The 25960-nt window shown below is 43.5% G+C and overlaps 1 protein-coding gene across 1 annotated transcript in view; it reads left to right on the top strand.

Moving 5' to 3' along the window:
• Positions 1-335: 335 nt before the first annotated feature.
• rp2 (RP2 activator of ARL3 GTPase) overlaps positions 336-25960 on the top strand; it is a 33016-nt gene continuing 7391 nt past the window's right edge. The window contains exons 1-4 of the mRNA XM_078222449.1: positions 336-684; positions 17172-17837; positions 22134-22248; positions 24935-25020. Of these exons, the coding sequence (XP_078078575.1) occupies positions 562-684; positions 17172-17837; positions 22134-22248; positions 24935-25020 (990 nt within the window). The 5' untranslated portion in view covers positions 336-561. The remainder of the gene's footprint in view (positions 685-17171; positions 17838-22133; positions 22249-24934; positions 25021-25960) is intronic.

The following is a 25960-nucleotide window of genomic DNA, read 5'->3' on the forward strand; positions in this document are numbered from 1 at the left end:
TGATTGGCTGCGCCCCTGTTCCGAGCTGTGTGATTGGCTCCAAGCCGTCCCACGAGGTGATTGGCTGGCTACCTGATTGGCGGGCCGCCACCCGCCTGCCCTGTGATTGGCCGGCCGAGAGCCGTTCAAGCGAGGTGATTGGCGGGCTGCAAGTGGCCCGGCGCTGTCTGATTGGTCGGTTGCAATCTTCCTGCCCTGTGATTTGCCGGTTTCTTCGCGCTGTTTGATTGGCAGATTGTGGGCTGCGAACTGGTCGGTGCCGTTTGATTGGCGGTGTCTGGTAGGCAGGGAAACGGGAAGCGGTTGTCAGGGTTTGAGGGAGAGGCCGGAGCGGAGAGAGAGGGAGAGGCCGAACCGCGGCGGCTGGAGAGAGGGAGAGAGGCCGAGGGGGAACCGCGGCGGCCGGAGAGAGAGGCCGAGGGGGAACCGCGGCGGCCGGAGAGAGAGAGAGAGGCCGAGGGGGAACCGCGGCGGCCGGAGAGAGAGAGAGAGGCCGAGGGGGAACCGCAGCGGGAGCAGGGAGAGGGAGTGAGGGAGAGGGAGTGAGGGAGAGGGGGGAGAATGGGCTGCCTGTTCTCGCGGAAATCCAAGGAGAAAAACAGAGAGAAGAAAAAGAAGAAGAAAAAGGACGGGGCCGAGGCTGAAGAGGGAGCGAAGCAGTACAGCTGGGACCAGCGGGAGAAGGTGAGAGGCCCGGGGAGAGGGAGCAGCGGGAAAGGCTTGTGGTGCAGCCCCCGGTGGAGCTGACAGTCTGCCTGAGGCTGCGGTCAGTGCTCAGGACTGCAGCTGCTCTGTGCTGTGTGCCTGTGTGTGTGTAGATATATACACACCAAGTTTACACATACATATCTGCACACACAGGCACATAGAAAAGAACTGTATACACACAGACATAGAATATGTACATACATCACAATCATTCTATGATGTACACATATATACACGAAGTATATTGGGCGGCACGGTAGCACAGTGGGTTAGCACTGCTGCCTCACAGCTCCAGGGTCCCGGGTTCGATTCCTGGCTCGGGTCACTGTCTGTGTGGAGTTTGCACATTCTCCTCGTGTCTGCGTGGGTTTCCTCCGGGTGCTCCGGTTTCCTCCCACAGTCCAAAGATGTGTGGGTTAGGTTGATTGGTCAGGTTAAAAATTGCCCCTTAGAGTCCTGGGATGTGTAGGTTAGAGGGATTAGCGGGTAAATATGTGGGGTGGGATTGTGGTCGGTGCAGACTCGATGGGCTGAATGGCCTCCTTCTGCGCTGTAGGGTTTCTATGATTCTATACACGTGTACATATATGATTGTGATGTATGTACATATTCTATGATGATTCTATGTCTGTGTGTATGCAGTTCTTTTCTACATGTCTGTGTGCATATGTGTGTCTGTCTATGATTGAATTGGCTCTGTGCATACCTGATTTGATTTTTCATTGTCACATGTCTTGGTATACAGTGAAAAGTATTGTTTCTTGCGCGCTATATAGACAAAGCATACCGTTCATAGAGAAGGAAAGGAGAGAGTGCAGAATGTAGTGTTACAGTCACGGCTAGGGTGTAGAGAAAGATCAACTTAGTGCGAGGTAGGTCCATTCAAAAGTCTGATGGCAGCAGGGAAGAAGCTATTCTTGAGACATGCCAAATTTCCTTGACACTAATGTACTACATTACTGGAAAATATATATATTTTAAATGCTTACAGTAAAACCATCTATTCCAGTCAATTTTGGGCAAATTTCTGACCCTAGTGCTTGTTTTTAAAAAAGTAACAGAGGATCTACAGGCGTTTAGAGAGGCAAGGACAGATTAGGGACAGTCAACATGGCTTTGTGAGTGGAAAATCATATCTAACGAATTTGATTGAGTTCTTTGAAGGGGTAACCAAGGAGGTAGATGAGAGCAGTGCAGTCAACCTTGTCTACATGGACTTTAGCAAGGCCTTTGACAAGGTACCGCATGGTAGGTTGTTGCATAGGGTTACATCTCTCAGGATCCAGGGTGAGGTAGCATTGGATACAAAATTGGCTTGACGACAGATGCCAGAGGGTAGTTGTAGAGAGTTGTTTTTCAAACTGGAGGCCTGTGACCAACGGTATACCTCAGGGATCGGTGCTGGGTCTACTGTTGTTTGTTATTTATATTAATGATTTGGATGAAAATTTAGGGGATGTGGTTAGTAGGTTTGCAGATGACACCAAGATTGGTGGCATAGTGGACAGTAAAGGTGGTTATCTAGGATTGCAAAGGGATCTTGCTCAATTGGGCCAGTGGGCTGATGAATGGCAGATGTTCAATTTAGATAAATGTAAAGTGATGCATTTTGGTAGATCGAATTGGGGCAGGACCTACTCAGGTAATGGTAAGGCGTTGGGGAGAGTTATAGAACAAAGATCTAGGAGTTACAGGTTCATAGTTCCTTGAAAGTGGAGTCACAGGTGGACATGGTGGTGAAGAAGGCATTCGGCATGCTTGGTTTCATTGACCGGAACATTGAATGCAGGAGTTGGGACATCTTGTTGAAGTTGTACAAGACATTAGTAAGGTCACACTTGGAATACTGTGTACGGTTCTGGTCACCCTATTATAGAAAGGATATTAAAATAAAAAGAGTGCAGAAAAGATTTACTAGGATGATACTGGGACTTGATGGTTCGAGTTATAAGGGAAGGCTGGATAGACTGGGACTCTTTTCCATGGAGCGTCGGAGGCTGAGGGGTGAAATTATAGAGGTCTATAATATAATGAGGGGCACAGACAAGGTAGATAGATAGTCAACATCTTTTCCCAAAGATAGGGGAGTCTAAAACTAGAGGGCATATGTGAGAGGGGAGAGATACAAAGGGTCCAGAGGGGCAATTTTTTCACAGAGGGTGGTGAGTGTCTGGAACAAACTGCCAGAGGTAGTAGTAGAGGTGGGTACAATCTTGTCTTTTAAAAAGCATTTAGACAGTTACACGGGTAAGATGGCGAGAGAGGGATATGGGCCAAATGCGGGCAATTGAGACTAGCTTAGGGGTTAAAAAACTGGACGGCATGGACAACTGGTGGCACGGTGGCACAGTGGTTGGCACTGCTGCTTCACAGCTCCAGGGAACTGGGCTCTATTCCCGACTTGGGTCACTGTCTGTGTGGAGTTTGCACATTCTCCTCGTGTCTGCGTGGGTTTCCTCCGGGTGCTCCGGTTTCCTCCCACAGTCCAAAGATGTGCGGATTAGGTTGATTGGCCATGCTAAAAATTGCCCCTTAGTATCCTGAGATGTGTAGGTTATAGGGATTAGTGGCTAAAATATGTAGGGATATGGGGGTAGGGCCTGGGTGGGATTGTGGTCGGTGCAGACTCGATGGGCCGAATGGCCTCTTTCTGTACTGTAGGGTTTCTATGATTCTATGAAGTTTGGTCAAAGGGCCTGTTTCCATGCTGTAAACTTCTATGACTCAAAGTTCCAATTGAGAGCATGAGTGTCATGGCTTATTTTTGGATTTGTGGCTAAAGTGTAATTTCCTTCTGTGGACATGGGTCATATTTGTAGACTTTCACAATGTAGAGCAAGGCTTCCGGGAAGAGCTTTGTTCCGGTCTCTTTCCTGTTCACCACCTCTGCCCCCAATTTTATTCCTTTTCTCCAGTTGCAGTGTTCTCTAGCTGAGTATGGGAAGTTACAACAGCAACCACAGCAGAAATTGTACTTGCGAAGTACATTTTGTCATGTCCTCCTGTTATGATGCTTTGTAGTGTATGTGGTTTTAAACCCCATTGCCGGAGACATGCAACATTACATGGAATGACAAAAAGCAGTTTTGATAATTGTGCACCATTGTTGTAAATATCTCCTATTGGTCAAGTTTTTACTGTTATAACAGTTTCTGTAAGGCTGTGAAAAGTAGCTGAGAGCCTGTAAAACCACAAGGTGACCTGTTTTTTTTTTCTGTAATTCTACTGAGGTCTGGCGAATTACACTTCAAATTGGTTTACTTCTGTAGTTTGGGTGGCACAGTGGTTTAGCACTGCAGCCTCGCAGCGCCAGGGATCCAGGTTCAGTTCCAAGCTTGAGTCACTGACTGTGCGACGTCTGCACATTCTCCCCATGTCTGCGTGGGTTTCCTTCGGGTGCTCCAGTTTCCTCCCACAGTCCAAAAGACGTACTGGTTAGGTGCTTTGGCCATGCTAAATTTTCCCTCGGTGTACCCGAACAGGTGCCAGAATGTGGCGACTCGGGGATTTTCACAGTAACGTCATTGCAGTGTTAATGTAAGCCTAATGGTGACTAATAAATAAACTTAGAAACTTTAGTTTCACGAACACAATCTACTTGTTAGATCAGAATGGGGACCTGCTTCTTGAAACTTACTATTTGGGCAGATGACCAAAAGCTTTGTTAAAGAGAGATGCCCTGGTCTGCGAAGCATTTCCAGAACTTCTGCTTCCATTTCAGATTTTCAGTATCAGCGATATTTTGTTTGAGTTGCCCATCGAGTTTCAGTAAACTAGTTTTTCATTCCATATTCCCCAATTGTCTCCTGTTTGCACTGATTACTATAGTGTCACGGTGCTCGGTGCTCTCATCAGCCGACCGTATTTAACTGTGGAGATTTTAAGCTTTGCTTTTTTGAGTATGGATGGTTAAGTGGCTACGCTTTGCCTGTGGAGGTATTCGCAAATGATCCAAACCCCATTCTCGCTTAATATTCTGTTTATTGGCATTTACTCACCAACAACCTGCTCACCTTTGCGCAGTTTGGTTTCCACCAAAGGCACACGGCTCCTGATCTCATTACAGCCTTGCTTGAAACATGGACAAAAGGACTGAACTCAAGGTGGGAGTCACTGCCCTGGACCTCAAAGTAGCATTTGACCAAGTGTGGCACCAAGGAGTCCTGGCAAAATTGAAACCAATTGAAGTCAGTGGGAAAACCCTCGATTGGTTTGAGACGTACTTAGTCCAAAGGAAGATGGTTGTGATTGTTGGAGGCCAAGCATCTCAGCCCCAGGACATTGTTGCAGGATGTCCTCTGGACAGTGACCTAGGCCAACCTATATTCAGTTGCTTCATCGTCCCTCTATCATAAGAGAGTATCTATCTATCTTCCCATGCCATTCAATGCCACTGCAATCTGATTTAAGATGTCGCTGGAGTGTGGCGACTTCTTGCAAGCTGTTCCCAGCATACCCTCCAGTTCTATCTTTTACTCTCGTTCAATGCCTTTAAAACTGTTCTCTAATTCTTACAACGTCTCTAACAATGATGACTGTAACACATTCTGCGTCCTTTCCTTCTCCCCTATGTATTCTATGTACAGTATGCTTTGTCTGTACAGTGCACAAGAAACAATACTTTTCACTGTATACCAATACATGTTGCAATAATAAATCCAATCAATCACTGAGCACCCCACCATCAGCATCGTGGGGAATACCACTGACCAGCCAGATAAATGCTGTGGCGGCAGGTCAGAGGCTATGAATTCAGTGTCGTGTGACTCACTTCCTGACTTCCTGAAGGCTGTTCATCCTCCGGATTGCGCAAGTGTGATGGAATATTCCACTTGGCTGGGTGACTGAACTCCACAGTGCTGTCCAGGTCAAAGTAGCACACTTGTTTGACCTTCAGTCCATCATCTTGAACATTCGTTCCCTTCACTGTTGGCACGCTGCTGTTGCACTGTGTACTATCCACAAGGTGCAAGAAGCATCTTCAATAGCATCTCACAAACTTTCCCTTCTATCACCTAAATTGACGTCAGGTCAAAATCACAGCATAAAGAGGATTGCTCCAGACAAATTGTTTTGTTGTTTGTGGGTGAGGGCAGGACTAAGCAAAAGAAAGATGGACCCGAATTTTCAGGATGGCGAGTGCCATTTACATCCAATTGAGAGTTGGCACTTCCTAACTGCTCCCTGGGAGGTACTTCACCACATAGACTGAAATAGTTCAAGAAGAAAGCTCATCAACACCTTCACAGAGATAATAAGATGGTCGATAAATTCTTGCCTTGACAGTGATGCCCACGTACATTCCATAACTGAATTAACAAAAGTTCAGGAGCTGATGAATGGCCTTGGGGAGCTGGAGGACTTGGACAATCGCCACTTGGCTGAGAATTAATTTTTGTGTTGCAATAAAATGCATGATGGTGATGGAGTTGGGAGCATGTCTTATTCCTTTCCCATCTTAATCAGCACAGCCAATATTCATTGAGCTAGTGTTAGTGGTCTGAGCGCCATGGTGTTTGCATTTTGGATCTTGGTAACTTTTCACAATCTCAAAGTAAGTGCTAACCAGAGAATGAGGTTAACCATTTCCAGTGAAGCTGTTCATTGCAAAAGATCGCTGTGATCTTTTTTGCAGAAACCTATTTTAAATCCAAGTGCCAGTGATTGTCTTTGACCATGATGAGATATTTGCCCCAAGTAAATGTGTTCATTGCCTTTTAGCTTGCTCAATATTGACTCTGAGGTGATGCAATTTCTTATCCTGGTTTCTGCAATCTGCTGCCAAGGCTAAGCTATTTAATCTGCTTAATGTTAAAAGGCAAAGCCTTTGGGGTGGGATTCCGATGGTTAACTAATTGTTTATTTACTGTGAAGTGCCTTGTTTATAAACACCTTGCATAACATTTTAAATCTTCCACAGAGGCTCATTGTCTCTCTGCAAATATTTTGGCTTCAGTGGCATGCAGATAAATGTGAGTTTTTAATGTGATTCAGATGACAACTGCACAGTCAGTTGTTGCTAAATGATGTGTAAGTTCAGCAATGATTTTGAGATTTTTTTTTAAAATGGCAGTCTCCAGAGAAGCTCAGTTGTACTACTGCCCCTTTGTAGAATTGGGAAGGAGATTCAATAGTTGGAGTATGTGCAAACGTTTCATTGAAGAAGTTGGGTATTACATAACCCTAGCTTGCAGTGCCCCACCCAAGGCCTTTTTTAAAGCAGAACTGAGTTGCTGGAAGTTTGCACTAAGTGTGCTGCATTATTTCCACTTTATTTTAAAACCATTTTGGGTTTGAGACTGACCTGTGACAGTCTTGCCCAGACCCCTAAATTATGGTGCGCTTTACCTCCGTCAGTCATACATTTCCGTTTGCAATTTAACAACTTTGATGTCAAGTTATCATTACTGCAATCTCTGCTACTAAATATTTGCCCTGTGCAATGACCTTGGTCCTCCTTTTGTAAAGTGTTGAAGTAAATCTAATTTCAATGTCACCTGATCACTGATGTCCTCAAAAGTTGCAGAGATAATTCCCACATGACCTTTCATGCGAAGGCTTCCTGGAATCTGCCTTTCAGGTACCAATTAGACAAATTAAACCACATCATGCGCTTATGAATTTTGGGTAATGAAACCTCTATGATGCATACACGTTACAGTGGCGCAATGGTTGGTACTGCTGCCTCACAGAGCCAGGGAACTGGATTCAATTCTCGGCTTGGGTCACTGTCTGTGTGAAGTTTGCACGTTCTCCCCGTGTCTCTGCATGGGTTTCCTCCGGGTGCTCCAGTTTCCTCCCACAGTCCAAAAGATGTGCTGATTAGGTGCATCGGCCATGCTAAATTCTCCCTCAGTGTACCCGAACAGGTGCCGGAGTGGCGACTAGGGGATTTTCACAGTAACTTCATTGCTTTGTGAATGTAAGCCTACTTGTCACTAATAAATAATAAACTTTTAAATAAATAAACTTTACTATAATTAATTCTAGCTTTTGCATGGCACAGGTGACTGGCTACCTCTGAACTGGACATTGGAAATATATTTCAACTATTTCCAAAAGCTATTATCATGGCAGAGTAAATGTTACACAATTCCTTTGCTACAAAGTAAACCTGTACTCCTGATTACGGGAATGTTAGCTTTTTTTTCTGAAGTGTATTGAACTTCAGAGGCTCTTAGTGAATTGTAGAGAATAAAGGAGTAATTGTCTTGCTCAGTAACAACAAAAAAAACCAGTGCAAATGTGTACCGAGTGCCCGCCAGCATCAATCTCACTTTGTTTTGTCATAGGAGACATAAACATGAAAATTACAAGTCAAGAATGCACAGTGTGTAACATTTCGGATTCTTGATTTTAGAGGAAACTGAACATTTATTTATTTGTGTTAGAAGTAGGCTTACATTAACACTGCAAATGAAGTTACCGTGAAAATCCCCTAGCCACCACACTCCGGCGCCTTTTTGGGTACACTGAGGGAAATTTAGCATTGCCAATGCACCTAACCAGCACATCTTTCGGACTGTGGGAGGAAACCCACGCAGACACGGGGAGAATGTGCAGACTCCGCACAGACAGTGACCCAAGCCAGGAATCGAACCCGGGTCCCTGGCGCTGTGAGGCAGCAGTGCTAACCATGATGCTACCGCGTCACCCTAGGAACAAACTTAGGAACAAAAAGTGAGGAGAACTTGCTGTGGATTGAAGTGATATGGGATATGTCAACATGATAGAGATTGCGATCACTGTTGATCAGCCCATTTGAGTTCCTGTTCAGTGGTGATAGTGTGACTGAAAGGGGAATTTTAGTTTCAGTGGGAGATCTTAAGCACGTAGTTGAAGGGGCTGCACATTTAAACATGTTTTAGTTCATCCATTTATGGAATACAAATATCCTGTAAAAGTTCAATTTCTATGAAGTCATTTCGAGGTTTGAACATCCCACTGAAAGTAAACAGCTACTCCTGCGTAATAAGACATCTGTGTTTTAGTTACAAGATGCAGATTGTTTTCTGGTGGGGCTTTGTATCCTGTACTGAATGGAAAGGATGTTAACACAATTCCTATTTTGGGCATTCATTGTCTGCATCAAGCACACTGGGGTCGTGTTTCGCACAACCAGTTTTCCTCCGTTTGGCCCCAGTTCTATGTTTTGGACCCACCCAACCAACCTTCAAAATTTGATTAGAGCAACATTTCCATTGCCCACACCATAACCTACTTTGATCCCTCTGTCTGAAATTTCTGCTTTTAAAGAAAAATCATTCATGGCAGGTGGGTATCACTGGCTGGGCCAGCACTGGGCCATCCCGTCCATCGATCAGAAATAACGAAGGTGCCATGCAGTCAGTTGGCACGGTGCTTCTTTTATCTCTGCAGCCCAGATTTGAATCCAATCCAAGTGCAAAAGGAATATTTCTCTTCCTTCAAGCTGAATATATCACAAGTAAAATGTTTAACCAGCCTCAAACCATCAATTGGATGACATGCAGTTTAAAAAAAAAACGTGGTGCTTAATAGTGGAAAATTGCTTTGCTCCATTATTTGAGCGTGCCATTTTATTACTGCACATTTTAAATTTATTCATTCATGGAATGTGGGCTTTACTGGCTAGAAAAGCAGTGCCCATCCCCAATTCTCCTTGAGATGCACCACCTTCTTGAACTGCTGCAGTCCATATGGTATAGGTACACCCACAGCGCTATTAGGGAGGGATTTCCAGGATTTTCACCCGACAACAGTCAAGGAATGCCAATGTCTTTCCAAGTCAGGGTGATGTGTGGCTTGGAGGGAAACTAGATGTTGGCGATGTTCCCACGCATCTGGCGCCCTTGTCTTTCTGGGTGGTAGGGGTCATGGATTTAGAAGGTGCTGTTGAAGGAGCCTTAGTGAATGTCAGTTCAATGAAACTGAAGTATGAAGACTACCTTGAGAGTTATCAGTGACCTGGTTTAAGCAAAGTATATCTTGAATTCAAGGTACTTGAGTATTCTTCCATTAAAATTAATTTTGCATCATCAACCTCTCCACTTTTTTAAGAACTCCCTTAAAAATCCAACTTTTTAAGCAAATACTTGATAAGTCTAAGCAGTTATAATTTGCTGCTGCTTGTTGCTTCAAACCTGATGTACACAGACCCCGATCAATTCGCTCTACCTGATCCTGTTAACTCTCCAGTGAACTGCTTTCTCTCTCTGCAGCCTTCCCATTCACTCAAATTTAACCACACCTGATTACCACGCTCTGCTCCATCTCCTTTCCTTCCCTCCGAGGGTCAGTCATGCCCTGTATATCATCAGTTGGTTCACCTACTTCCTCTTGTAAATTTCATGGACACATTAGCTACATTGGGGCCGGTTAGCTCAGTTGGCTAGATAGCTAGCGTGTGGTTCTGAATATTGGTAACTGTGCAGGGTTGATTCTCATTCTGCCTGAGATAGACTTGGGCCCTGCCTGAGAGTGGAAGGCAATGGCAAATCACCACTGACAAAAAAACTACCAAGGAAATAGCTGAGGATGAAGCACCAGCGGACAATGAGTCTTTGGGCAGAGCACTCTTTGAATGGAATTAGCTATGCTATTAGACTCCAATTTAAGCATAACTTGGGGGAACGCACATAACTTCAAATGACCACAGACTATTAAGTGTAAATGGAACTTGTGCAAGTTCACAACGAAAATGAAACACATTCGTGAAAGATTATTAAACTTACTGTTTCCATGCCATGTAGCCCCTCCCTATCCTCATAACCTGTGCTTTTTTTCTCTCTTTAATCTAATTCTCAAATTTAAGGGTTGAAGGATGAAATCTTTTGGTGCTTGGTTCACAGTAATGACTGGGAACTCCAGATCATTAAAAAAAAAATGTAAAGACTTTCCTGATTACTGAAGTACAATTGTGTGGGTGATTTATTTGACTTCAGTATTTCACCCAAATGTATTAATTAGCAAGCTGTGATGTTCACTGCCTGTTAGACAGGTGGGACTTTGGTAACTTGACAAGTGTGTTGTTGTACTAATACTCACCACCCCCATCTGTGGGCGATTGGGAATGCTGGTCTTCCTTGCGGCACCCTATCCTGAGAATGAATATTTAAAAAAACATCTGCCTGAGCTGGAAGGTTACTTGAACTATTGTAACCTTTACTAGCCCTGCAGGTTCCTGCGTTTGTAATGAGATTACACTTGCGTGAGCTAACGCAAAGCTTGGATATGCCTTAATTGTCTAAGCACCAGGCTTTTTAATTAGGCTGTGCCTGTGTAAATGTGATTTACTTGTTATGCTTTAATTATGTAGGGAGGGGATATGAGGTAGGTATCCTTTGGGAAAAGTGTAGCTGGGCTTGAGATAACAAAGAACTGTGTATAAATGGCTGTTCTTCATTAAACAAAATTTCTAGTGGTTAAACTCACTGATTACACCAGTTCTTGTTTATGTAATCGCTAGACCACAGTGGGGGATTAAAGCTAAATCTGGCCTGGTGTTGCTGGTTTACAGTCTGATGCTGTGTTGGCAGTAGTGTGAATATTTCCATGCTTTGTACATACTCAGAAGGTGGACATACTGTTTGGATACAAGATCTACACGTGGGTGTTAAATTAATGGACCCTTTCACCCTTGCCAGTCTCATGTGGATAGGGTAGGTTTATGGCCTGGATTTTGCAGGCAGCAGTGAACGAATAGATCTGTTTGTTCTGCCCGCAGCCTTTCAGTGGATGTTTGGAATGATGAGAAAACCACCTTGGCACAGTATCCTATATAGGGAATCCCAGACCTCTGTGGCCAGAGCAAGCATCTGTGTCTACTTCACGTGTTACAATCCCCATGGGGGGAAAACTGTAAACCGAAATAACCAAACTTACAGAATGACCCCTAAATGAGGAAATTACTAGCAAAATCCCACATTTTAAAAAGTTTTTACTTTAAACCCAAATCAGAACCAACGCAAATTACACCTGAATTAACGGGGAAATGATACTTCCAACAAAAAGGTACATTTCACCATAAATAATTGACACAACAAAGATGCGTCTTATGCAACCACAAGCATTCACATCACTCCCTGCACAAATGAGACACTGCAGAGCCATGCTGCTGCACAATATGCTGTTCTTTACTCCTGCAGGGCGGGTCAGGAGGCTTATCTGACAAAAGCTTTCACCTCTGAGTTTCACAGGTACAATTACCATCAGCAACGTGTACTCCTACGAACACTCTCCCTCTTGAGGCACGTTCTGATTTTGTAGCTTTCCAGAGTTCCAAACCACCACCACCACTACCCCCCCACCCCAGTTAACAATCTGGCCACTTTTGGGAAAGCACCTGGCTCTTTAGCATCTCTGAGCTATTCAGACAGCTTTCTAGGTTTTGGACGCATTTTAACTCGCACATTGTCTCCAAGAGCTCCTGACTCCTTTTTGGCCAAACGGAAAAGCTAGTCACTCCCTGAGAGTGATTTGCTTCGACTCCTCACACGAATTCAGTGCGTTCCTCTTTCAATCTTGTGGGCTTTCTCTTTGTGTCTGCATTTGGGCCTTCACCCATCAGCCCCTCTACTTATAACCGTCCTCTGTGTCTGTCAGCCACATAGCTTTTTTAAAAAAGTATTTATGAGATGTGGGTGTCGCTGGCTAGACCAGCATTTATTGCCCATCCCTAAATGCTCTTGAGAAGATGGTGTTGAGCTGTCTTCTTGAATGGCTGAAGTCCCTGAAGTGTAGATAGTGCTCTTAGGAAAGGAATTCTAGGATTTTGACTCGGTGACAGTGAAGGAACGTGGTAACTGACTTGGAGGGGAACCTCCAGGTAGTGGTGTTCCCAGGTATCTGTTGTCCTTGTCTTTCTAGATGGTAGAGGTCTTGGGTTTGGCAGGTCTGGCCTAAGGAACCTTGGTAAGTCTCTGCCGTGCATCTTGTAGATGGTACACACTACTGCTGCTATGTGTCGTCGGTGGAGGAATTGAATGTTTGTAGAAGAGGTGGCAATCAAGTGGGCTGCTTTGCCCTGGATGGTGTTGAGCTGCACTCATCCAGGCAAGTGGAGAATATTCCATCACACTCCTGACTTGTGCCTTGTAGATTGTGGACAGTCTTTTTGGAATCAGGAGGCAAGTTACTTGCTGCAGGATTCCCAGCCTTTGACCTGCTCTAATAGCCATAGTATTTATATGGCTTGTCCAGTTCAACTCCTGGTCAATGGTAACCCCCAGGAAGCTGATGCTGGGGAATTCAGCATTGGTAATATCATTCTGGATATCTAACTCAATTGACAAAAATTGAAGATGAAAGTTGTTTGACCATTACTGGCGATGTGCTCCAAGCGCGTGAAAGCAACTGCTTTGTTTGAAATGTCATTGTGGTCAGCTATGTCAGAACCGGTGGGTTTAATTGCTTGGTGTAACTGCTGCAGTTGACACAATGCAGCAAACGCGTGTGCTTTGTTTGAAAAGTGGAAGTGAAAAAAATTGATCTTGAAGGCATAGAGAGGAGGGAAGGAAGGCTGCTGCTTCCTGCCACACATCCTCTTCAGAATAGGATTTCACTGCTGCTCTGGATGCTCTAAAGAGTATTGGCAAACATGAGATTTTCAACATCAGCAACCTATTTTTACATAGTGCCGTTGAGGTAATAAATTCCAAGGGGTTTCACAGGAGCATTATGAAGGAAAATATGACTCATTAGGTCAGGTGACCGAAAGCTTGGTCAATGCATTAGGTCTTTGAGGAGTGTCTTCAAGTTGGGTGAATTGGAGCAGTGTAGTAAGGGGGATTCCATAGCTTAGAGCAGGGCTCCTCAAACTATGGGGCCACAAGCTCCAAGGCAGGAATGGCTGCTGGGGAGCTCAGCCTCATTTCTGACAGCTGCTTGCAATTTTTATTTGTCGGTGAGCATGCCCTAATGAGCTGCTAATGGGCTGTTCTCTGAGGCCCTGTTATTGCTGCAAAAAGCTGCGAAAGGGCAGGTGTTGAGAAATCCTGCCTTTTTCTTCAACTGCCCCACGTTCAACACCCCCTCCCCCTCCCACCAGTCAACAGCTCTCGTACTCCACCAAGTTTTCACCTAGTGTGTCTCTCTCAGTCTGAGGCATTGAAGTGGGATCACTCTGGGAAAAGGTTTGGGAAGCATTGGCTTAGGATCTACTGAACTGAAAGCACAGCCACCAGTGGTAGAGTGATTAATATCAGGGATGTTCAGAAGGCTAGAACTAGATGAGGGCAGATGTTTCGTACTTTGTCTCTTCAAAAGAAAGTACTCTTAACGATATAGCATTTCTTTACTTCTGAAGCGAACTGTCAGCTTGGCTTACGATTTCAAGTTTTGGAGTGTGGTTTGAAACTCTGCTTTCTTCCTCAACCGAGCCAGGCTGTCATTTAGCAGCGAATGTATTCGTGTAACTACTTTAACCCAATGCTTCCAGAATGACTTGTGAACGCAAGACTCATAATTTTCATAATTCAGTAATAATGTGTGTGAATGTGTTGTACAGCTTGAGCTCATTTACCATCTGAACCATTACTCCACAGGATAAACTGTCATTGATATTGGTGTATAAAAAATGGGATGGGTGGGTGGAGGGGGGATCGACTTTTATGTCGAGTATAAAAATGAACCATAGGTGTGAGTGTATAAGGCGTCTCCCACACTCCAAAACATGTGGGGCAAAAAATTGAGGCTTACTACTCATGTGAGTATAGCATGATACGGATGAAAAGGAAGTTGATTTTATATGCCAGGTATTTGCAAAAACATGACTTTTGGGGCTGGAAATATAGGGTCGACTTGTATACTTGTGTGGTATCACAAATATGATGTTGATAAATTCAAGGGGTGTGATTTTCTAAAATATTTGGAGGTGTTGGACAAGGGAGGAATGTGCAGAGGAAACTATTGTAACTAAGGTTCTTGACACTTACTTTCCAGACTTTCTGATATCCTACCTTCCTCTGGAAGGCAGAAATGTGCTAGGTTCAGATTCCATGGATAAGGAGTCTCCCAGTGGCTCCTGCCCAAGCGCCTATTCTGCACAAGTGTGAGCCTACTTTTTTTTTGGTAAACTTTTCGATTTTTGCCTTCAACCATATCAGTCATTCTCTCATAAATCAGGAATGGTTTGATAGCAATAGGAGCAGTAACCCAATCATTGACGACTCCTCTTCCTTGCCCTCTCCGTTTTGAAGCTACTACCCAATCCAGATCAACTCATTCAGCAGAAACTGGAAAATGAACCCAGGACTGATCAGATTTCGCCTTTTATTTATTCCTCCTGCTTCTAATAATTTTCTCCCTCCCCATCTTGTGAGCACATTGACTCTTTATTGGGCACCAGGACTGTAGACATCACAAAATAGTTACAGCAGAGAAGGAGGCTGTGCAGCCCATCGTCTCTGTGCTGGCTTTTCAAAGGAGCAATTCCATTATTGCCAATCTCTTGCTTTCTCCCCGTAGCCTTGCATGTTCTTCCATTTCACATAATCCAAATTCCCTCTTAAATGCCACAATTGAACCTGCCTCCATCACCGCCTCAGGTGGTGCAGTCCAGATCCCATTTGCTGCATGATTCTTTTTTTCTTTGTCACCATTGCTGCTTTTGCCAATTATCTTAAATCTGTGTCCTCTTGTTCTCAATTCCCCCCCCATCAGTAGGAACAGTTTTCCCCAATCCATTCTGTACAGACTCCTCCTGATTTTTGTATACCTCTATCATATCTCCTCTCGACCTCCAACGAAACCAGTCCCAACCTCTCTGATCTATTGATATGCCTGAAATCCCTCCATCCCTGGAACCATTTTTGTGAATCCTTTCTGCACTCTCTCTGGTGCCTTCACATTTTGCCTAAAGTGTGGTGCCCAGAACTGGACACAACACTTCAGTTGATTTCAAAGTAGTGTTCCAAAGAAATTTAACGTAACTTCCTTGCTCTTGTACTCTGTGCGGCTATTAATAAAGCCAAGAATCCTGTATGCTTTATGAACCACTCTCTCGACCTGTCCTGCCACCTTCAGTGATTGGGCGCACACACCCAGGTCCCTCTGCTCCTGCCCCCCTTTAGAATTGTACCCTTTATGTTTTTACTGTCGCTCCATGTTCTTCCTTAGAAAATGTTATAATATTTTACCCAATGGGGCATTCTTTGTGTGAGTACAGCCAGTGAGTGCTATTTGTGATATATATAAATGATTTGGAAGAAGGTGTAACTGGTGTAATCAGCAAGTTTGCGGATGACACGAAGATGGCTGGACTTGCGGATAGCGAAGAGCATTGTCGGGCAATACAGCAGGATATAGATAGGCTGGAAAATTGGGCGGAGAGGTGGCAGATGGAGTTTAATCCGGATAAATGCGAAGTGATGCATTTTGGAAGAAATAATGTAGGGAGGAGTTATACAATAAATGGCAGAGTCATCAGGAGTATAGAAACACAGAGGGACCTAGGTGTGCAAGTCCACAAATCCTTGAAGGTGGCAACACAGGTGGAGAAGGTGGTGAAGAAGGCATATGGTATGCTTGCCTTTATAGGACGGGGTATAGAGTATAAAAGCTGGAGTCTGATGATGCAGCTGTATAGAACGCTGGTTAGGCCACATTTGGAGTACTGCGTCCAGTTCTGGTCGCCGCACTACCAGAAGGACGTGGAGGCGTTAGAGAGAGTGCAGAGAAGGTTTACCAGGATGTTGCCTAGCTATGAGGAGAGATTGGGTAAACTGGGGTTGTTCTCCCTGGAAAGACGGAGAATGAGGGGAGATCTAATAGAGGTGTACAAGATTATGAAGGGGATAGATAGGGTGAACGGTGGGAAGCTTTTTCCCAGATCAGAAGTGACGTTCACGAGGGGTCACGGGCTCAAGGTGAGAGGGGCGAAGTATAACTCAGATATTAGAGGGATGTTTTTTACACAGAGGGTGGTGGGGGCCTGGAATGCGCTGCCAAGTAGGTGGTGGAGGCAGGCACGCTGACATCGTTTAAGACTTACCTGGATAGTCACATGAGCAGCCTGGGAATGGAGGGATACAAACGATTGGTCGAGTTGGACCAAGGAGCGGCACAGGCTTGGAGGGCCGAAGGGCCTGTTTCCTGTGCTGTACTGTTCTTTGTTGAGTGCTACATGCAGTTTTATTTTGAGAATTATTACAATTGATCTTGATTATGTCTGCCCTCTTATCCACATGTTCACCGCCATGATTTTTTCCCTTCCACCCTGCTCAGGGTTGCTGGTGGAAACCTGTGAAGATCAATTAATTGAATGCAGATCAGCATTGAAACCTCAGGCCTTCCTGTGCTAGCCACCATCTTGACTAGCTGATACTAGTCTTACCCTTGAACAGATATAAGATAGGCAAAGAGATTAAAAACAGTAGTGATGTCTTAATAAGCCAAAGCTCTCCATGCTATGACTCCTATCTCTGTTCAGTATGCTAAGTTGGAAATTTTTGTATGTGTTTAAAGTATTTTTTTTATTCCAATAGGTTGATATCAAAGACTATATGCTGGTTCAGTTAAAGGATCAGACCGTGGGACGATTGCCTGGTAAAGTTGCTGGCGAGCAATTTATCATCCAAGAATGTGAAAATTGCAACATTTACATTTTTGACCATTCTGCCACCATCACCATTGACGACTGCACCAACTGCAGGATATTCCTGGGACCCATCAAGGGCAGTGTCTTCTTCCGCGACTGTTCTGATTGTAAATGTGTTGTGGCTTGTCAGCAGTTCCGCACACGCGACTGCAAAAAAATGGACGTCTTCCTCTGCTGTGCAACCCAACCCATTATTGAATCGTCCACGGGCATGAAGTTTGGTTGCTTCCAGTATTATTATCCTGAGCTGGGCTACCAGTTTAAAGATGCAGGCTTGAGCATCTTCAACAACAACTGGAGCAACATCCATGACTTCACCCCTGTTGCAGATGAGAACAATTGGAGCTTGCTACCTGAAGATGCGACGCCCCAGGATTTTGTTCCCCTTCCAGACTCGGAGGAGCTGAAATCGGTCCGGATCTCCACAGAGATGAACAGGAGCATTGTTCCAGTCACACGGGGTCAGAGACAAAAGAGCAGTGAAGAATTGTGCTTGGTAGTGTTTTTTGCCGGAGATTACACAACAGCCAATGCCAGGAAGTTGATCGACGAGGTGAGTAAATTGCATGCTTGCACTTGGTGCTACCTTTTGTGTACTTTTGCCATTTGTAACTTGCTCAAAACCAAGGTAAGTGGTGCTGCAGTGTGCTTGAAGAGAATTGTGCTTCCAGGGGGGCAAGCTATGGGATGAATTGACAGTGTTCTGAGAGTGATCTGCATTTTGCCTCATTAGTGGAAATGTGAAGGCTAGGTGAACTTTGGGGTGCAAAAAAATAGAAAGCAGATTTTTAAAATCCACAAATATTGATAATATAGCTTTGAGAAACTGGAGAAAACAAGGCAATAAAGCTTATTGAGCAAACCTGGGCATGACCAGCGGAATGGTTTCTTGTGCACTGAATCTCTATTTAACATACAGCCCTTGAAGATACCGCTGAAGGTGTGCCATCCAATTCCATTTTATTCTGATCTCAGTTGAGTGTTGTAGTTGATTTGATGTCCTTCAGTTTTGGGGGTAGGAAGGGGTGTAAATTGGGCTAACTTCCTTGTTTCTGATAAGTCAATAACCTCTGCACATTCATTTGTGTGTACAGGATTCAGATAGTTGTATCTGGCACTCATTGGCAAAGCTTGCATGTGAATATTCGTCATCTGAGCCAGGTGTTAGAGGGGTTGATCTAGGCCAATGGCTCCCAGTAAAGACTTCAGGTGCAAAGTAAATTGTCAAGAAATGTGGATGGGGGGAAAAAGGCACAAGAAATACTTTTAAAATGGCAAATTGGACATTTAGAGTTTTTTGATTCAATTTATCATGTCAATTTTATTGACTTGTTCAGTGGGACACTGTACCTGTGACCTTAAGAACTCTGATTGAAAGCCAGCTACTTTCTCGCAAAGGGGAAGAGTTGCTTTAGTCTGCTCCTGCATGTTCCAACAAGCACTTGTAAAGCCTGGAGCAACATGCCTTCCTGCTGGAACTTACAACTCCACAATCCCAAAATATAGACTTTTATCTGTTTTAATCAAATTATGTAGCTGTAACCAACACTGAAATATTTTTTTAAACTTTCCATAATTCACTAATCTAGCATGTGTTTTGCATTGAGATTAGAACAATGGTATGGAAAGTTATCGAAACATTGACAAGCTGGCACATAGTGAAACAAGGAAAAACTTGGTATTTTAACACTTCCTTTTCTCTGCATTTTTTAGTGCGAGTGATTTCCATATATGAGGAAAAGAACTTAAAAATAAGTTTGCATTCATATAGTACCTTTCGTGACCTCGCAAACACTTTACTGCCATTGAAATAAGAGGTACGGCAGCCAGTTTGTACAGAGCAAGCTCCCACGATATCACACCAATGTGATATTGACTGAGGAATAAATATTGGCCAGCATACTGGGGATAACTGCTACTCTTCCTTGAAATAGTGCCATGGGATCGTTCACATCCACCTTGGGCTAGATGGGCCTTCGGTTTAACACCTCCCCTGACAGAACCTGTGCTTAATGCTCCCTCCACTCACGTTGTCTGTATCTTTAAGACCTGGTTGGCTGTAGAGATTTGCATTCTAATCAGTATTCTGTAACTTGATTTTGTGTCTCTGTGCCCTGTTTGAGAGCAGATTTCCACTCCATCTGACGAAGGAGCAGCGCTCCGAAAGCTAATGGCATTTGCTACCAAATAAATCTGTTGGACTTTAACCTGGTGTTGTTAAAACTCTTACTATGGTAACACTGACAGTGCAGTGCTCCCTGAGTGTTACTGGATGTCAGCCTAGATTTTTGTGCACAAGTCTCTGGAGTCGGAGTCGGACTTGAACCCATAACCTTCTGGCACGTAATCCAAAATCATTGAAGCTAATATTAAATCATTTGTGTTTCTTGAAATCCTTGACCAAACAATAGAAAATCGGCCTACAGGTATTTAGAAGAAAGTGAATGCTTTCTTCGGGTGAGTAAAAGCTCTTTATTAAGATATGTTGTTCAGGTAAAGAACAACTTGTATTTCCATTATGTCACGAATATAAAATGTCCCATGGTGCTTCATGTGGGAGAGAATGATAAGCGAGGTTTGGAGAGATGGTCGACAGCATGATCAAAAATGGAGACTTCTGATCAGGGTCACAATTCAGGGTGGAGGAATTAAAATTAAGATCTTCAAAGAATAGGTGTGAGGTGATTGCATGGAGTTGTTGCGAAACCATGGTGCTTTTGGCAGGAGCTGAATAAGATAGATTCAGTTTTCCCAATGCTCAGTTGGGGAACTCTGTCTCATTTTGTAATTTGATATCCAGGAAGTAGTCTAGCAAAACAGATCATCATGGAATCGAAGATAATTAAGAGATGCAGCTGGGTGTTGCCAATTGTTAGCGTAGAGTTTTTCCTCAAATAAACTCCGATGTACTGATGTTTGTCACTAACGGCCTGGGTACATTTTCTGAAAATTTGTGCGGAAATTCAAATGCAGACTTACTGGCCCTGATTTTACCGGCACGCCCGCCCCGAAATCGGGGAGGGCGAGGCTCGCAGAACAGCATTTTCTGTTGGCTTTGGCTACAAGCCTTGGGCGGGCGTGCCGGTAAAATTCCGGCCACTGTGTCTGAACTGTGGCATTAAGCAGCAGAATTGGAGTACGAAAACCCTCATTGGACCTGTTGGCAGGGAAAATGCTTCATCGTTATGGCAGATAATCAACGTCAAACTAAGGCACATGGAATTCAACGTGGATTAAGAGAGGACATACTGAAATTCTTAGAGGAAACAATTAAACTGTCTGAGGATAATTTATTTAAAGAGAAACACACTTGCTAACTATAAACACAGCACATCCTGTGATTTTCAGCCTTGACCGCATGCAGATGTTTGCCTGAGTTGCAATTAGGGAGGGGCAGAGAGACTAGCCAATGCAGCATTGCAAATGTCAAGTCTGACGGTGACAAGGCATGGGATAAGGCAGCAGAAAGTAGAAGTAAGACCAATGGAGGGAGAAGTGAATAGTTTTTACGATGGGGGAAGAAACTGGAGCCAAAAGTTCACTGGGGTCAAATAGAGGTTGTGAACAGACTTGTTCAATGCAAGAGTGTGGTTAGTGAGGGTAGAGGTGGTTAGCACTGCTGCCTCACAGTGCCGGGGATCCGGGTTTGATTCCCGACTTGGGGTCGCTGTCTGTGCAGAGTCTGCACATCCTCCCCATGTCTGCGTGGGTTTCCTCCCACAGTCTGAAAGACGTGCTGGTTGGGTGCATTGGCCAGGCTAAATTCTCCCTCAGTGTACCCGGAATGTGGTGAGTAGGGGATTTTCACAGTAACTTCATTGCAGTGCTAATGTAAGCCTACTTGTGACACGAATAAATAAACTTAAACTTGGAGAGTTTGTGGCATGAGCTGAAGACCATGACTTTCCCATTTTTAACTCCAGGAAACTGTGGATATCTAATCTTGTGCTGCATTGGAAACCATTGAGTAAACCTAGATATCTGGGCTTTTGTAAGGTGTTTGGATCTTTTTTGTTTGTTTGACTTGCAAGTTATTTTGAAGGTTTTTACTTCCGTGGTGGTGAAGCTTTGTGGAACATGTTAAAATTAACAGTTAATGCTGATGACTTTGGTGAAACAAATCTGGAGGGAGTTTTAAGGTCTGATTGTAATGTGTACATTGCTGAATACACTTGAGTTGGGGCCTGTGTACCCAAGTTCATTCACACCTTTCAGCAGCTTTTCTTCTAATGTCATTAATGTTCACAGTTCTTATAAAAAGAAGTTGGTGTCTATTTACTTCAAGTGCCCTTTTTTCTTCAGTTACTATAGGCTTTACATTTAAACCAGCTGAGCCCATATTCACAACCAAGCAGCTTGGTAGATTATGCTTGATGGCAAATGGAATGTGTTTCAGTCTTTTAACTCGATTATCAACAATATCAAGTTTGAAGAATCGTACAGCACAGAAGCAGGCCATTCAGCCCATTGTGCCTGTGCCAACTCTCTAAAGAACCATCAATTAGTTCCCCTTCTTGCTTTTTCCTGCTGCTATGCAGATTGCTCCAATTCAAGCATATAAATTACATCTCTCTTTGAAAGTTACCATTGAAACTGCTTCCACCATATTTTTAGGCAGTGGATTCCAGATCTTAACTTGCTGTGTAAGTTGTTAGTGGAATCAATGTTCTAAGCTATACAATTATTGGCTTCTGTATTTAGTGCCTTACTTAAAATATTGTAGGTGGCTTATCCTATCTTTCCAGCTTTTCATTTTCTGGTAGCTCAAAATAAAACTTGTCATTTCTCTAATTTGGTTTAGACTACTCCTGGTAGTGAAACTAACCATCTTGTTTTTACCTTTCAAAAGATGACTCAAAAGGATTTTGCTCTTGTGCAAACGAAAGAAATTTCAATGCGACCAGATGATGCCAACAGAGTATTCAAGGAGAAAGCAGCAGACTTTATTCCAATGCTTCAGCAAGGTAATGTTATATTTTTGGGGGAAGGAGTATTAATTTTATTCAATGAGTTTCTTAAATCCATACAATTCTATTCCTCTTCCTCCCCCATCCTCCAATTCTCTCTCATGGTCTGTTGGAGCGTCAGATGTGATGTTTGTAATTATCAGTGTGTCACAGGGTACCATCGGGATTTAAGCTGTCATGCCCCCTTGCTGCAATTAACATTCTGCTACCTTCCCTTGATGAATCATTAGTTTCCACCAATAAATATTGGGAAGACTGAAGTCATTGTCTTTGTTCTCCCCCGCATCCCCCACAACCCCTCCCCTCAACAAGCTCTGTTCCCTGTCAACTGTTTCCAATACCTGGTTAACTTTGAAACAGAGTTAGACTGTTCCCCACTTGGTGTTGTGTTCTCCGAGTTGAATTTCCATCCATATATTGTACCACTACCAAAGTTACCTGCATCCACCCCATAATATGGGATGGATGCAGATTTGGGCAGCACGGTGGCACAGTGGTTAGCAGTGCTGCCTCACAGCACCAGGTACCTGGGTTCGATTCCTGGCTTGGGTCACTGTCTGTGTGGAGTTTGCACATTCTCCCCATGTCTGCATGGGTTTCCTCTGGGTGCTCCGGTTTCCTCCCACAGTCCAAAGATGTGTAGATTAGGTGGATTGGCCATGTTAAATTGTCCCTTAGGGTCAGGGGAACTAGCTAGGGTAAATGCATGGGGTTATGGGGATAGAGCCTGAGTGGGATTGCGGCCTGTGCAGACTCAATGGGCCAAATGGCCTCCTCCTTCACTGTAGGGATTCTATGAATATTGCGCAACACTGATTGTCTTTCATTTGATTTGCTGAAAGCCTCACCGTGCCTTTGTTATCTCCTAGATTTAATTATTCCGTGCTTTCCTGGCCAGCCTCCATAACTTTGGGGTCATCCAAAACTCTGCTACCTATATCTTAACGCTTTCCAAATCTCATTCACCCATCAGCTCTGTGCTTGCTGACCTGTACACGCTCCCAGTCAGACAATGCCGTATTTTAAAACTCCTCATTCTTGTTTTTCAAATCCCTTTGCAGCCTTGTCTGTCCGTACCTGTTTCTTCGTGGGGCCCTATAAACTGTCAAGCTCTTTATACTCTTCCTGTGCAACCTTATTTACACTGCTGCACCATTGGTGATCCAGCTTTTAGTTGTCTTGACCCTAAACTCTGAAAATCCCCTCCTAAATAACCCACCTCCCCCTCCCCCATTCTTCAGGATGGTGTTGGAAACCTAACTCTTTGACCTTTTTTTGGTCATTTTCCTAATTTACTAATGGCTCAGTATCGTAGCACTTTTTAAATTTATCACTCCTGCTCGAGCCTTGGGACGTTTTACTGTGTTTAATGTGTTGTATGAATGTAACTTGTAGATTGAGTATTTCAAATATTTTTATTGACCGTAATATGCTAAGAATGTTAATTTTCAAATGGAAAATATTCCAGCTGTAGATGTTGGAATGGTTTTTATAGTTTACTGGAAACATTAGTTGGAAGTGATTACTTCAGGTCAATAAGGTAATAGAAATGTGCTCTAAGGAAAAGCTTCCTTGCACGAGTGGTTCAAGTCTGGAATGCACTACCTAGAAGACAAGTTCAATCGAGGCATTCACGAGGGTATTTTGTGCAGGGTTACGGGGAAAAGGCAGGGGAAATGGCACTAAGTCATGCTCGTTTGGAGAGCCGGTGCAGACACAATGGGCCAAATGGCCGCCTCCTGCGCTGTAACAATTCTGACTGTTAAATCTTGTAGATGGAAGAATTTTGTAATGCTTAAATCTGACTCAAATGATCCAAAAGTGCTAGATGGAACAGTGTGTTCCAATAGTTAACTCTATGCAATGGCCTAGTGGCATTATCGCTAGATGATTAATCCAGAAACTCAGCTAATGTTCTGGGGACCTGGATATGAATCCCGCCACTGCAGATGGTGGAATTTGAATTCAATAAAAAAAATCTGGAATTAAGAATCTACTGATGATCATGAAACCATTGTCAATTGTCGGAAAAACCCATCTCGTTCTCTAAAGTCCTTTTAGGGAAGGAAATTTGCCGTCCTTATCTGGTCTGGCCTACATTTGACTCCAGAGCCACAGCAATGTGGTTGACTCTCAACTGCCCTCCAAGGGCAACTAGGGATGGGAAATAAATGCTGACCAGCCAGCGACACCCATGTCCCACGAATGAATTTAAGAAAAGAATAAAATAATGCATGTTGGAACAGTGTAAAAATACAGCCATTTGTGACGTCTTTGCTTGATGTTAGAAGATGATTGCCAACCACCCAGATAATGAGCTTCTGATTTAACACTGTGCAGTAAATGTGTATTGTTTAATATTACATTTTTTTGCCACTGTTTCAAAAATACTTCTGTTTTGGTTGTGCTGTATATATTAAAAGATTATATGGAATGGGCAGGAGAACAGGTTTCAAAATGGATAGCTCTTTTTGAGGGCTGGCAGTGGAGTGATTGGATGAATAGCCACATTCTTGTCTAAACTTCTATCGTTTTACTTAATGATGTAACCTGAAACCGAATAGAGTATCACCTGTTGGCAATGAAATGAGTAAATAAGAAATGATCGCATCTGAGTTTTAGAATTGTACAGTTTGCAGCCACAGTATTGAATTCATCTCATGTTATCTATCTTTTTCTGCAGGCCCTGTTGTTTCATTGGAATTTAATGGAGATGGTGCAGTAGAAGCATGTCAGAATATAGTCAGTTCTGTGTTCAGTGCTTCAAAGGTAATAAAGAGCATATTGTAGCCACAGTTTCACTATTGGATATACTAAGTGACTTACTTGCAATGCTTATTGTTAAAGTCTGGAACTAAATTTGACAGAAAACTGATTTTTATAATACCATGCAATAAATAACTTGAATCTGTTCAAATATTGAGCTGAGTCGATTCCTCTTGCTCAAAATGTCAACACTTCTATAAACTTAAATATCATATCTTGAATAAGCAATGCTAAAGGCATCTTTGGGTGTAAAGATGATGCTTTAACTGAGCATATTCAGGATCCAGCAGCTGACCACGTGTAGCATTGTTTTAATCTGGCTCTGAACACTTGAATCATACATTGCATTGAAAGGAACAGAATTCCGAGGAGCAAAATTAATTTCTTTTTGATCTACTCCATCTACCTGCCACCCTTAATTCACGTTTCTCAAAAAATGCATGTTTAGCTCTTGATTACACTCATTTATATTCATCCTGCTGTCAAGATGGCTGAATAAAAGCAAATTACTGCAGATCCTGGAATCCGAAACCAAAAGAGAAAATGCTGGAAAATCTCAGCAGGTCTGGCAGCATCTGTAGGATGAGAAAAGAGCTGATGTTTCGAGTCCAGATGACCCTTTGTCAAAGCCTTTGTTAGCTCTTTTCTTTCCTTACAGATGCTACCAAACCTGCTGAGATTTTCCAGCATTTTCTCTTTTGGGGTCAAGATGGCTGGATGTTTTGATAGAGATATGTGATGAGTTTGGTTTATTACCCAGAGAAAGTTTTGCATGATTTTCCTCTTTATTCCCAGCTTCTTCTTTTCCTGTTGCTTGTTTATATTACAATTTGCCAGTCAGATAACTGCCCAATGTGGGTTTGAGCCCTCTGCTGTTTTATGGCAAGCACAAAGAGCACTTCGTGAGTAGTAGCACATTGAATAAATCAGTTCCCAATAAAAT

The sequence above is a fragment of the Mustelus asterias genome, chromosome 10 (genome assembly GCF_964213995.1).
Source record: "Mustelus asterias chromosome 10, sMusAst1.hap1.1, whole genome shotgun sequence".
In the NCBI taxonomy this organism is placed as follows: domain Eukaryota; kingdom Metazoa; phylum Chordata; class Chondrichthyes; order Carcharhiniformes; family Triakidae; genus Mustelus; species Mustelus asterias.